This window comes from Apis florea, unplaced genomic scaffold, assembly GCF_048593485.1.
Source record: "Apis florea isolate Af1SG1 unplaced genomic scaffold, ASM4859348v1 contig_2350_pilon, whole genome shotgun sequence".
In the NCBI taxonomy this organism is placed as follows: Eukaryota; Metazoa; Arthropoda; class Insecta; order Hymenoptera; family Apidae; genus Apis; species Apis florea.
The window spans coordinates 2,480,202-2,495,000 of record NW_028256565.1 but is presented as its reverse complement, the minus strand read 5'-3'; the positions used below and the strand labels follow the sequence as shown (position 1 = coordinate 2,495,000).

Here is a 14,799-nt window from a genome sequence, read left to right as displayed (position 1 = left end):
AATGTAAAGAAAAAAAAATACGAAGAATTAAAAGAGAGAAAGATTAAAAGAAGCGCGAGAAAAAAAGATCGTTAATAGAGAAGATCGAAGAAAAAGATCGAATAGGAGAAGAGTCGTAGACACACAAAGGGACGAAGAAAAAAAACAGGACGTTATATAATAATATATAAACGAGTCAACTTGATCCCGCGCATGATGTTCTGTATTGATTTGATTCTATAACAGCGTTCTCCGATATCGAATATTCGTGTACTGACAGCAGCAGCAGCAATAGCAGCACCAGCAATTAATGTTTGTGATAATCAGTGTCAGTATTGTCGTATTAGTAAGTAATTAGTGGACAGTGTCGTTTCTAAGTAAATTGCCCGTGCAAAAGTCTAAGGAAATTGATCGTCAAAAATTCTAGTTATATTCCAACACAACTGTACAAACTATAAAACACATAATATCCTTTAATTTTGACGAGTCGATGCCTACTTTCCACTACTTTTGCACTTGACTGATTGTAAAGAAAAGTTAAATAATGTTAGACAGTATTAATAGTGTTGATGGTGTAAAACTAGTAGTAATCGTAGTAACGGTAGGTAGTAATAAGTACTAATAGCAGTATTTTGTATAGTAGTACGACTGTACAGTGGTAGTTGGCTGTCGCTTTTCATCGTCAATCGCGAATTCGCATTGTCTCGTTCGATGCTTCCGCTACAAGTATTCTATCCCGTTTATAGTTAAAAGCAAAAATCTACCGCTACTTCTCGTTGCAAGAAACTTCACCGAGCAGGGAGTTGCGTGTATGATTCTACAAGTTTTCATGACAGTGTACATACGACGTAGGTGGAGAAAGAGAGAGAAATAGAAACAATAAAAAAAAAAAGGTGAAAAAAAAAAAAGAAACAAGAAAAACAAAAGAAAGAACGTCCGTTGATCGAACGCGAGAAACTTTTGTTGATCGAATTATTTAGCGAAGAGATAGTTCAACTTGCGAACGAATCTCAAGAATCTCTATATACCAGGTGAGAGATATATCTGGTTTGACGTAGAACCGCGGCGAGGTGAAGCATGATCGATCGAAACACGATCGAGAGTGTTTCTTCGCGCTTCACGGTACATACGCTATTAAAAGAATGCCTTCCTGCGACCCGTAACGAATAAACAGATCGGTTGAAAAAAATAGAAAGGGCAAAAAACTGAAAAAGGAAAGATGGTTATATATCGCGATCGATCGACGCCTCGTAATTCGCCTTTGGTCCCTTCGGCCGTAATCAACCGATGAACCGTAACACGTAAAGTCGACACTTAACCGTACCGACGTATACGATATATAACGAGGATATTACTTTCGACGATGTGCGTAACGATGAGAAACACGGATGAAATTCAAAAAAAAAAAAAAAAAAAAAAAAAAGAAAACAAAGAAGAAGAAGAAGAAGAAGAAGAAACTACCCCTCGAAATCGAAGAGAGGTGAAATGAAAGAGAGAAAGAGCGAAGATACGTGTAGAGACGTGTTAACAAATCTCTCTCTGCGAAAAAAAGGTCAGGAGGTTGCGAGAGCGTGCTCGAGATAAGCGACCGTGGCGAAGTGTCTATCGATTTTTCAAAGTTGGAAAAGTACAGGGAAACGAAAGTTCTCGAGCACGTTGGACGATAGAAGAAGGGGAAGAGAAAGAGATGAAATACGGAAGAAAAGAGGAAAACAAAGATATAGAAACGCGACCGACTTGGGATGACGGAAGAGGAAGAAGTGGGGAAATAGGTCTGCGAAGGAGAAACGCGGTATTATCCTCCCCCCTCTTTTCCCGTGATCATCGGTGCAAGAAGTGGAATTTTCGCCACGAGGAACGATCGAAGGATCTTGAAAGGAGAGAGAGAGAGAGAGAGAGAGAGAGAGAGAGAGAGAGAGAGAGAAAGAGAGAGAAAGAAAGAGAAAGAGAGGAAAAAAAATTCCTTTGTGCTTGGATTAGGTGTGGCACGAGACACAAGTTCAATTGTAATGTAATTCTGTGAGAGAAAGCCGAGGTTTCCTTCTTGTTGTTTACTTATATGGCTAAAAAGCGATTCACTCACCTCCCTGGTCATCGAGTGCGACCAGAGTACGGATGCCAGCCTCCTTGCTCTACGACAGACAGAGGCAGCACAACACAGACAACCACCACCAGTGTTAGAGAGTTGTTTTTTTCTTTTCTTTTTTTTTTTCCTTTTTTTTTTTTTTTTTTAGTAGTAAGTATATAGTATAGTAATATTAGTAGTATATTAGTAGTATATAGTATTACGATAGGTAGAAACGGAGGGTGTAACGGAAGTCGGTGGATAGAATTGGGCAAAGCAAGTTAAGGTATCTTTTCACAAAACGGTGCTGGATATATCGTGACCGGATCAGGCTAGTATTATTACGCGATATTAACGGAGAAGAGTTATTAAAATCGGTTATTTAATAGTTTTTGTTCTCTTTTTTTTTCTTTGTTTATATTTTGTTCTCGTTGGGTTTAAAATCGACGCTTTTTTTTTTTTTTTTTTTTTTTTAATTTCTATCTGAATTGTTCAAGCCTTTGACGCGCTCACAACGATAGGCGATTGCAATAATATATGTGTATATATATATATATATATATAACACATATATTATACCGCCTGTAATGCAAAGATAGGTGGGCAGATTGAACACGTAATGGAATATGTACAGATTGACGATATATAGAGACACGTTATTGTTATTATTTATTTATCGATCTTGGCTCGAATGAGTAATATATTTTTTTTTTCGATCTCTAGATTAGGCTTGTCGCTTGTTGTTGCTGTTGTTGTTCTTGATGTTGTTATCGATCATGACGATGTTGTTGTTGTTGTAGTTGTTGTTGTTCCTGTTGCTCTGTAACTGTCGTCGCCGTTGTTGTAGGTTTATCTATTAAACTTTATTTATTTATTTATTTACTTATTTATTTATTTATTTATTTTCAGATCTTCCTTCTGGCTAATCGAGATTTCGTTACAAGCGTGAAGGCTCGCACAGATTTTGATTCTTTTCTCTGTATTTGTTATTATTCAATGCATTATTTTCTTTTTTAGTGTTTGTACGTACTCTTTTTGTTCTGTTTTAACGCGTGACGGGTCAAAAGAACCGCTCTTTTTTTTTTTTTTTTTTTTTCATTGGGAGGAATTCTCTCGTTCTCTTCTGTCGCCGGTCAATCATCCCTTCTTCTTCCTCCCATGTGAATGAAAGGAAGAAAAGAGGATCCTCGCGGAGAAGAGAGATTGAGAGAAAGAGAAAAAGAGAGAAATAGAGAAAAAAAAGAGAAAAAAAGAGAGATAGAGTAACAGAGAAGATATTAATCGAAGAGTCTAGAGGAGACTGAATATCCAAGAATGAAAAGGAAGTTCACATTATATATAGTGTATGTAAAAAAAAAAAAAAGTATCGCAGAATACAGATCGATACACAATATATATATATATATATATATAGATTTTTTTTTCATGGAGAAGTAAATTAAAATAAAAATGCGCAATACAGAAACGAAAGATTTTTCGATCACATTTTGAGTCGCGAGAACGAGATACAATTTTTCCACGATATGCGAATCATAGCATGTAAATAAATCACGGAAGAATAAGAAAAAAAAAAAAAAAAAAGTGTATACCGATTTTTCTGAAACAGTTTTTCTGGAAAGACGAGAGACTTCTCGGGACTCAAACGGACGAAAGATACTTAAATAAATGCAAAGTAGAACACACGCACACAGAGAAGTGGAGAAGGAACGAAAAGAAGAGCATGAAGAGAGCGGCGAATGATCAAATGAGAGAGAAAAAAATGAGTGAGATAGAGACGGTGAGAAAGAGAAAAAAGAGAGAGAGAGAGAGAGCAAAGAAAAGGAGCCGAGCTTTTCGACTGGATAAAACCAACAAGGGAGGGAAGAAACCTTGCCGTAATCATCGTTTTTAACAAACGATACTTATCTTTTCTTTTCCTTTGCACAATTTTAAGCGGAACTTTCGGTTAGAAAGCTCGAGATCTCTACAATCCCGGCGCGTTCATCCCTACTAGCTTTTCTCGCTCCAGCCAACAACAAACGATCTCTGATTCAAACGAATTGCGCAAGATAAAGGAAATAGATTTTAAAAAAAGAAAAAAAAAAGAGAGAGAGAAAAGAGGAAAAGAAAAGAAAACCTCGGATACTCGAGGCTGCAAGGGAATCGTGCTGTAAAAATTATCATCCATTAATGTTTGACCGCGTAGGGCCGCGGAACTAATTACGGGCGAGCTTTTCTGGAACGCTTTTATTTAGTCGGTCACGAGAACGGAAACAAAAGAAGTTCTTTGCTCCTTTCCTCGTACAGCTTGAAAGAGAAGCGGTGCGCATTCATCCACGTAGGAAATGTGCATGAAGTTTTCAGAGAAAAGAGAAAGAAATCAAAACGAGATAGAGCGAGCCGTTGAATTTTAAAGTTATAATATGTGGTTCCGAGTATTTACCGGATGTTCATTTATCTTTCTATCTCTAATGTTTTTTATTCCTTGTTCCACTCTTCTCTCGGGTAAATACTCTTGGCGAATATTCAGGTGCATAATAAAGAAAGAGTAACGAGTGAGGGGAGTTCGATCGGTCGGTATGACGGTGTGGTGGTAGTGGCGGTGGTTCGTGGTGGTGATGGTGGTGGCGGTGGTGGTTGGTGGTGGTTGGTGGTAGCGGCGACGGCGGTGGATGATGCATGGACAAGTGAACGACATCTTCTTGGCAGACAAGACGAGAGCGATCGACTGGAATAGCTAACTTGAATCCACGATTGAAAGCAAACGAAACGAAAGAAAGAAAGAAGGAAGGAAAGAAACGAGAAGAAACGAGAAGGTGATAGCGTGATAAATTCACATGGGTTCGGTGACTCTGAACGAACAGCGACGTAGCTTGTGTCCCTGGAATCGATCAAAAGTCGACCCCGATCGATGGTAATTCTCGATCACGAACCAGCCACCTCTCTCTTCGCCTGCGAATCCCTCGTATGCGAGCCGTGTTTCTGTGAGTGGGTGGTGAGTGAACGTGGTTTGTGCGCAACGGAGTATCGATAGAATGATACGGAGAGCCAGAAAAGTGACAGCACGATGCATCGAAAGAGAAAGAGAGATATAGTAATAGAGAAAGAGAGAGAAAGAGAGAGAGAGAGAAAGAGAAAATGAAGAGTGTTCTCGCGGAGGACAGGCAAACACACACAGGCAGCCAAACAGCCAAGGCAGATAAGCGGCAAAGTTCGCGAAGACGTGCGATATCATGAGAAGAGAAAAATATCTAACGATCCATATATTCCAGAATGTGACAAATCTGGATGTTATTACACGACGACGTTATCGTGTGTCGCCCCCTTAAAAATTTTACGCTTCGTAAACTTTGCAAGCGAATAGGCAATAAAGTTCTTCCGGAAGGTAAAAGGTACACCAGTGATACAAATACGAAAAATCTCTTGCAATCGATCTTGCAATTAATCGACTGAAATATATTCGAAATATATATTTTGGTTACGGAAATGATTGACGATCCGAGAGACCACCACTGGACACCAGTGACTAGTCGCCGATATTACGGTGTAAACTTTCAGGAAGTTTGCGATAGCAGGCAGGCGGGCGATCGAGCAAGCGAGTGTATTAGTTTGTCGAATTTTTAAGCAAGCAAACACACACGTGGGCACACACCGCACACACGTGAGAACACATACATACACAGCCAGCAACACGGACAATATCGATAAATGCCCGGTTCAGCCAGCAACACGGATTACACTGGTAGCAGCGACAGAGGTTGCCGGTATACGCGGCGCTCTTTTCTCGATTAACACTTCCAAAAAATCGAGATTCTTCTTCCTTTTTTTTTTTTTTTTTTTTTTTTTTTTTCATTGTCGAGATCAGAGCTGTCGTTATACTGTTATTTACCTGTCTTGATCAGCCTCTAATAGACAATTGGTTGAGAAACTATTGGAGGAGAATCATAGGCGTTTCCTAGAGATTTTCACGCTCCCAGTTGGGATGAGCCTTTTCTTCTCGATTCAACGATCGGCATATATATATATATTTTTTTTAATATTTCTTCTCGATATTTAATTACAAATCGATTTTATTCCGTATAAAATAAAAGAATATTATAATATTTTTCAATTGAAATTTCAATGAAAGATCATATCCGTGACAAAATGGGAAGAATTTACTCACGCAAGTTTTACCGATCATCGAATCGATATTTCTAAAACGTGATTCATAATAGGAAAGAAAAATGCACATAGAATGCATGGAAGTACAGATAAAGAGAAACAGAAAAGAGGAAGTGGAAGAAGAAGACGGAAGCAACTGAAAGAGGATTGTGCACGTACATACAAAAGGATTGTTATATTTTTTCGATAAGTTCGTATTCCGAACATTAAACGAACGGATTCTTCTCGACCGTTTCACAATGATATTAACCATCATTGCCAGTATTTGAAGAAATTTGTTCGCCATATTTGTCGCAAAGGCTTTAAAAATAGATCAAAAAGTTGGATAGATCGAGAAGAATTGAAAAGAAAAGAAAAGAAAAAAAAAAAACTAGGGAAAGGAATCTATAGGAAGAATAAATCTAGAGAAAAGAGAAATGGAGATAACGAGAGAAGAAAACGCAAAAAAAAAAGAAAAAGTCCTATTTACCCTCTATCTTAATCGCTATGATCGTGATCATTAAAAATGTTCTACGCAACGTATAAAAAGATTGAAGCACGCCATCTCTACGTATACGTAATGTACACGGTACGATGGAAATTGTTTAAATAGTACCGCACATTCATCGACGTTCCTTCATTCCTTCTAAATCTCGTATCGTGTCAAAAGCGTTTTCTGTTTTCCATAGCGTCCTTTCCAAAAGACCCAATGCACACGTGCTGGAATTCACCATTGCTGAAAAAAGATATCCTCCACCACTGGCAGCATTAAGAGTACTATTTCTGTTTTTTTTTTTTTTTTTTTTTTTTTTCGTTTTCCCTAATTATTTTCGTAACGTACTTGCGACTGCCCCCGCTGTTCAGGTTCGTACATTCGAATCCTTTCCAAGCTTCGAATAACTCGACCAATATCGATTTGACAGCAATTTCGTACATATTCATATATAAATATATGATATACGCAAGATGTTCCAGAATGGACGACACAAGCCGGATTAAAAGATTTGTTATATGAATTAACTTTTGTTTGCTTGTGTCATCAATTTTGAGACACCCTGTATATACGTATATTTAGATATGGGCAGGTTTCTTTCAATGATATCCCGCGTGTGAAGTATGTACGTACACTAAATAGTTGTTGAAGTCTCCAGTGCTCGAAATGCGACACGTGCTAATTAGTGCAGCCACAGATAAGTAGCAAAAGAAATTGGAATGGAGCGACGCAATCTTTTACCTTTTAATCTTCATTGCATTCTAATTACTTTAAACGATCACTCGGGCAAATTTGTATTGAATTTAAATTTAAATTCTGCGTGATGTAGAGAAATATTTGATATGAATCTAAAGCGGATATGGATTGTAAAAAAAATAAAAAAAAAAACATTTATTTATTTGTATTTTAAAAGTACAAAATGGATTTACAGATTAAGGACAAAAAAAAAGACAAATTAATTTACTTATATATAGATATAGATTGCGTTTGCTCCTTCGACAATTAGTAACAAGTTAAACAGGAAAAGAATGAAGACATCGGATATACACAGTAATAGTTTCGCACACACTTAGAGACGTACATATATCGAGAATAGATATCCAAGATACGAGCATAGACAACGAATAATAATTATGCATGGGAAGAAAAATGCGGAGCTGAAGAACGTAGACAAGAGTACACGAAAACACGCACACGAACGCACGCGTTTCATTTAGAACAATATATAAATATGTATGTATGTATCACTTTGATAATTTTTGTTTTCACTCGTGATTCTTCAAAAAGACATATTTCCCATGTGATGAAATAGTTAATTTTAGACGAAATTAACACGAAATAAACGCAGTGATGTAACATTACTGTTATCGCGTGCATTCGTGCTGCGGATTACCGTCTCGAACCGCGTCGATGCGTCGTCTTACAATTCTTCCGAGTATATTCACATATAAATATATAAAACATATAGATATTGCTTGGCACCCGTGCGATACTGTTTTCTCCCCTTTTTCTTTAAGAGGAAAATGTCTCTTTTTTTTTTTTTTTTTTGTTTTCATCACAAAAAAATTCGCGTCAAACAAAGCCATAATACCCCGATGGATATGGCTATCATTTACTTCCGTTGACTGTATATTGTTCAAAATATACATAGTAACAAGTATCATAGGAACGAAGAATATTTCTGGGAGCCAGAGCTGGGTCAAATACTATTTCATGATTGCATAACGCCACATAAATCTGATTATTTTCATCATATCTTCGTTGAAATATCTTCGCGTTGTGTTCATTCTATTGTAATTTGCATAAAACGCCACTTCATTTTCTCTCGTACAGGTATACATATACTTAGATATACATGTACACAATATCAAAGTTTTCTAATTTGACTGAAATAGTATTATGCCCGTCTCTCTCCAGCGTTCCATTTTTTTATGTCATTATATCTCTTTTTTTTTTGCATGACTTTGTTCCTTTTTTTTTTTTTTTTTTTACTTTGTTTCTTCAACGAGGATTGACTATGACGCCCATCTTTGCCGTGATGCAACACGCAACGATTTTACCAGCGATATTAAATTTCTATAATATTTTACGAGACAAAATCTGGGAGTAAGAACTCCGGGAATAAATCGCTATAGTAACGAGGATCGAGGATTAGTACCGAGGATGATCGAGGATGAAGGTTAATGCGTAAATAGAAGAGAATAGTTTCATAGGGATGAGATGAACTCACCTCCTCGCATAATGCCAGCATACGCCTTGTACTTTCCAGGGACTGAAACAGAACAAGTCACGTGGATTAAGCAACGCGTCGCAATACTAAAATATCAAAAAAAAATTTTAATATTCAAATTATACGAGTTTTTCCACGCATAAACGAAGAAATTCGAAATATTTATAAAATAATAATCGCTATAATATGCGTTACAAATTAAATAAGACGTTATTAAAAAATTATCGCAAAATTCTATCAAAATGAATATTAATAGACATACCTCATCTGTAGTTTGATCGGCCTTTAGTTGTAATTCCTGCAATTCAGTGCGAGGTGGGCCCTCCACCGTACCCGGTGCTGATGTTGGAGCAGGCATCTTGTTGAGTGCCTGACGATTAGCTTTCTTCTACGATCGCCCTTCTTCGTTCGCTCTGCAGCTCGCGCAGCTCCTTTTATGGAGACTCGATTGTTCTGCAACATTAAAGGATAAAAGATAAATTACAACTTGTTTTGTTCGTAGATTCTAAATCATTAGAATCATCCATCTAATTTATATCCAGTTTATTCATTATCTTAAACGAATCTAAATAACAAGGCATAAGACGAAATTTAAAACAGTTTCTATCGAAGTTTTTTTCATTATTATTCATTTACGTTTCATTTAGCGTACATGCTGGACCGAGAAAACCAAATACCCAGCAAATGTACATACGCATTAAAATTCTCGAGAAAAATAGAGAAAAAATATAGAATAAACGGCAATCGCGTATGACGTACTTTTAAAAACGAGATGCACAGGGAACGCTAATAAAAAGTCTGTACTTGATCAATGAGAGAGCTAGCTATTCTCTCGAAGGCGTAACACAGGAATGAGTCGATTTAGCGTGTCGAGAATCTGCGATTGCGAAATTTTACGCAGATATTTGGCAAAAGCTGCCAGCCAGTCAGTCGTCGTGGATGCATGTATACGCGTTTACGTGGTAGAGTTACGTGTATGCTGGTGCTCCTGCGAAAATCAATACCCAACGACCGACCGACCGACCGACCGACCGACCCACCGACCGAATCGCGCGCAGACGCACATGACCGCGCCTTCTCCTCTCTCTTTCTCACCGTGCTTCCTGTATTTCCAACCCTCCTATAACCGACCCCTTCCGCGCACACCTACCGCCTCAACGGACCACCCACCACTTTTTCAATCCTCACAGCACCAGAACCGATCAGCTGGGATCTCTTGCAACGTATGTAGGTTGAGAAACACCGTTGAAAAGGTTACACACCAACGCATCCGCCTTGATGCGTTTCTATAAATAACTTTTTTTTTTTTTTGTATCATGCTTTCGACAATCTCCCGGGGGATTTCCGTGCTATCCTAAGCAGAAGTTTCAGCGGCCGATGGAAAGATTTTCATCGTGCGAACGATATTGAACTTTTGTCAAAAGTTGCAGCGATCGGATGCAATATCGATTTCGATACATTTATCTGTTCCCTTTTTATTATTTTTCTTGATGTTCGATTAGAATTCAAATAGTTTTCCACACGTAAGATTATATTTATAATTGATCTATTATTCGAAAATGATTGCATCGAATTTATTTCATTGCATCATATTGGTCTTATCTCTTGAAAAAGATTCAAGAAGATGATTCGTGAACAGTTCAAAGTGCACCTTGTTAATGCATTAAAACACAGCGTGAGAGCCTAGTAATTGGCACTTGTAAATTTAATTGCTGACAAATGAACTGTAATGAACAGAGAAGCATAGATATCCGCTATGAAGCGAGAGAAAGATCTGAGACATGCACCACGATCCTTCAGGAAAACTAGTTCATTCGTAAAAAGATAATAAAAACGTGTGTTAAAATTAAACCAAGTTCTATAAACGTTTCGCACAAATTATGGCGTGATCAATTGACTGAGTTTGTCCTTGCCCTCGAGACGAAGTTGGCTCGTTTCCAGGGCGAAAGGTATCGCGTCGTTTCTCCTGGTCACGGTGCACCTCGCCAAGATCACGGGCGACTACAGACCTGGAGGATACCGCTTGTATACCCTCTCAAATCGCAAACAAACAGATATTGGTGTTCGATAAGAGAAAAAAATGAAGAGTATTCGGAAGAAATCGTGTTTAGAAATCAATACGAGACTTCTAAAAAAATGTTTCTCGAACATTCAAACATTCGTGCATTCGAACGCATCAATATCAACGATACTTTTGAACGTTGTTGCGAAACAGACTTTTTTATAGTATTGATTCGTATAACGAAACGTGAATCAGATTCTTGATTAAAAAGCTTCGTATTAATTATAAATTTATTAGTCGATTTATATATACGATGCATTGTTTTTTTAACTCATATTTATCCAAATATTTGCTGTTTAACTTTCTAATAGATTTTACACAAGTTTAAATCACATATTGAACGATTAAAATATTGATGATCGAAATAATAGCGTAAATTTTATGATGAAATTATAATTCGTTGCAACTTATGTCGTAATTCTAGATTCCTTGATAGAATATCCAATACGAAAGCATTTACTATTTTCAATAGCAAAAAATACATATCAAGACTGACATTGTGTGAAATGACAAAGACGATATCGTGATCACGTGGAAAGATAGATATATGTGTAGATACACTTTGAAGGAAATGTCGATCGCGCAGCCCAATGTGCCGTGCCGGCTGCCGGCAAAATAATGCGGTCATATCACGATGTATACTTCAATTTGCATGCATACAGGTACATGAATATATACAAACTACGCATTGTTTGAATGTTTCGATGCATGTTTTGACGCACATCTTCCTATTTAGAATAGTGGTTGAATTTGAGATTTGATGTTCCTCAAATGTAAATCATAATTAATGTTTTAATTATGTAAACGAATATTGTAGAGTCATACCAAGCAATTAATGCTTACGAAAAAATGAATAAGTTAATTAACAATAATAAATTGAAAAAAAAATTTTATTTAAAATATACAATGTATGAATTTGATGTAAATGTTCTCAAATCTTTAATGTTAAAGTTCAATTATGCTGTTGAATGACTGTTAATTTTTTCTTCGACATTTAATATATTATATTACAATATTTTATATATAGTATAGTATATAAAATTCAATTTATATTTGTGTAATTTATATGCAATAAAATTATTAATTTTATTTAAAAGTTAAACAACAATAATAATCATAAATAAAATAATAATCATAGAAGAGGAAAGAAATTGAATATTTTCGCATTTTATGATTCATAAATGCATCATTACATTATGTATTCTATCTTAGATTGAAGATTAAAAATAAAATACTAATATTTCTGACGTCATACATGCTCCCTTGTCCTTCTCGCACATACATTCATGCGTATGTGTGCATGCGCGCGCCAGCGCCCTCTTATCATATATACATATACTCGGATGTTTTTCATCAATGACGCTCAGCTGTTAACGCCGGTAAAAAAAGTTTCAAAAATTATTCTTTCAAAATGCTTATCATTTTTAGTGATATAAACTATTTAATTTTATTATCAGCTTAACAAATAGAAAATATGTATTTGCAAAATTTCATATATGTATTAAATAGACCGCGCATACGTATGACATTAAGAAATCAATAAATAAAATAAGTAGTTCAAGACGGTAACGTTAACGCGATGTTTTCCACACTTTGGAATAAATATAAAGATTGCAATTAAATAAGTAAAATATTTCGTAAAATAATTTTTATGTCGTCATATCAAATATATCAATCATTGTTAGATTTTTTGAAAAAAATATAACATGAACATATATATCTTTTGTACTACATGCATTAAATATTAAATATCTAATTTGAAAGTTAATAAATTTACAATAAAATCAATTTAATATCAAATAAATCTTTAATGATTCTTTGGCTTCTTATTTTCTCCTTGCATATGAAAGTCAAAAGTATTTATAATACTCTGAATAAATATACATAGTAAATATGAATTGATAATTGCAATTCATATCATATTCTTTATATTAATGTCATGAAAAGAAAATTAATAATTTGAACACAATTGTCACAAAATTCAAACATTATCTAAATAAAAATATCAATTAATCGAAATATTAAAAAGTTCTTAAAATATCGTGGTAATATAGAGTATAAAAAAAGAAAACTATGCAGTATCACCGGTCTAGCTATTATTACTAACCGTAACTCGTCAATAAAGTTGTCTTCGATGGGTGTTTCCGCTGCTAGTGAATTCTATAATCAGCTTGTTCGTGAAGAATTGTAAATAAAAAATTTCAGAATTATCACTAACACTTTTTATCTAAAAGTGTAAAAAAACCGGTAAAATCGTAAGCAAAATTCACGAAGCTATGTTCTCTCCGACTAGAAGATTAGTACTCAGCTACTGAGCAACGAGCAGTCGCAGAGTTTCAGAACAGCATTCGATTCATAGTGGGGGTAAAATGTCGTCGGTAAAGAAAAGCACCAATAGAAAGAGCAGATTACAAAACTGCAAACTCAAGGCGCGGAATTTGTATTTTATATTAAAACATTTTTTTTAATTATAAATTTTACAATGTAAAAATTATATATAATATAAAATTTAATTTTTCTAATGATTAATTATATAAATATAATGAATAATTTTATATATACAATGAATATTAATCCAAAATAATTATTCAACTATTACAATGTAAAAATAATATTCATAATTAAAGATCCACTGATCCATTATGCCGATTTTCAAATACAATATTACAATACAATATAATAATATAAAGAAGATAATTTTCAAATTATGATACATATCAAAAGTGTTAAATAATGAATTTTATGTCTTATCTATAATTTAATTTATTTAAAAATGAAAAAAAACAAAACATATAAACAAACAAAATATATAATGAAAAATATATATATATGCATACAATAAATAAATATGAAAACTGGAATCATTTTATGTAATAATGTTAATTTAAGATAATAATATATTATTTATATTATCTATATTAATAAATTCTAATAATTCTAATAATTATCTTATAATTTCAAAATATCATTAAAATTAGTTACTAAGATATATTTTTTCAAGAAAACAACTATTTTTAAAATATTTAATATTTGAAATTATTTTATTTATTTTTCATATATGTTCGTTTAAAAAGAATTGAAAAGTAAATTAACAAATAACCAAAATTAAATTAAATTTAATTAAAATTAACTAAACTAAGAATCTTAAACTTAAAAAAATTAAAAAATAACTATTATAATAAATAAAATATTAAATTATATATATATGTATTGTTATAATAAATATTTTTAGAATAAAAAATGTAATGTATATTAAATTGAATTAATTATTTAACTTTCAAAGGTACAATAATTTGTACAGAAAAAAATTTAATCTATTTAATATGCTATATTAATAGCTATATTAAATTTATAAAATAAAATAACAAAACAAAAGAAAGAAAAAATAAAATTCGTTAAAAATTCTAAATTCATTAAAGTTAGTAACATATATGTACTTTGATGTGAGTCAAATGATAGCTAGAATAAAGTAGAAAATCGATACAACTTCACTGCAATGTGGTGAAGAACTTTGTTAATTTCTATCTATACAACTTTCATTTGAAGTAAGTTATAATAAATATTGTATTCGCTTACCAAAGATAATCAATGAATTCTTATAAATCACAAGAAAACTATTGCGTAATTCGTTTAAATATTAACTTTTTAAGACACTGCAGTTATTACTGATGATCACATCGATACAGTGAAACAGCTGCTGCTTTTTTGACAACCGGAACTTGAAAATGGTTAACATCAATTTTAAAAATGGCGCGAAAATTTGAATGTAGAAATACATGAGCAATATTATTATAAAAAATTTATAAAATATATATAATAAAAAAATTAATAAAAATACAATTAAAATT

The 14,799-nt window shown here is 34.0% G+C and overlaps 1 protein-coding gene and 1 long non-coding RNA gene across 17 annotated transcripts in view; one reads left to right on the top strand and one right to left on the bottom strand.

Annotated features, from left to right (window-relative positions):
• Nucleotides 1–14,668, bottom strand: part of Snap25 (Synaptosomal-associated protein 25kDa) — a 25,895-nt gene extending 11,227 nt beyond the window's left edge. For 3 of the 16 annotated variants that reach the window (XM_086905097.1, XM_086905090.1, XM_086905094.1), the window contains exons 1-4: nt 14,528–14,668; nt 9,152–9,342; nt 8,890–8,931; nt 2,063–2,111 (exon numbers count right to left, since the gene is read on the bottom strand). In XM_086905097.1, the coding sequence (XP_086761223.1) occupies nt 2,063–2,111; nt 8,890–8,931; nt 9,152–9,156 (96 nt within the window). In that variant the 5' untranslated portion in view covers nt 9,157–9,342; nt 14,528–14,668. Of the gene's footprint in view, nt 1–2,062; nt 2,112–8,889; nt 8,932–9,151; nt 9,343–9,648; nt 9,900–13,058; nt 13,307–14,527 lie in introns of those variants that run through there. The other 13 variants (XM_086905096.1, XM_086905088.1, XM_086905093.1 and 10 more) reach the window with 7 other exon arrangements.
• LOC147658102 (uncharacterized) lies at nt 14,358–14,791 on the top strand. The gene is made up of 2 exons (XR_015291228.1): nt 14,358–14,496; nt 14,602–14,791. It is a non-coding gene; the product is annotated as an uncharacterized LOC147658102 (long non-coding RNA).
• The last annotated feature ends 8 nt before the right edge of the window (nt 14,792–14,799 follow it).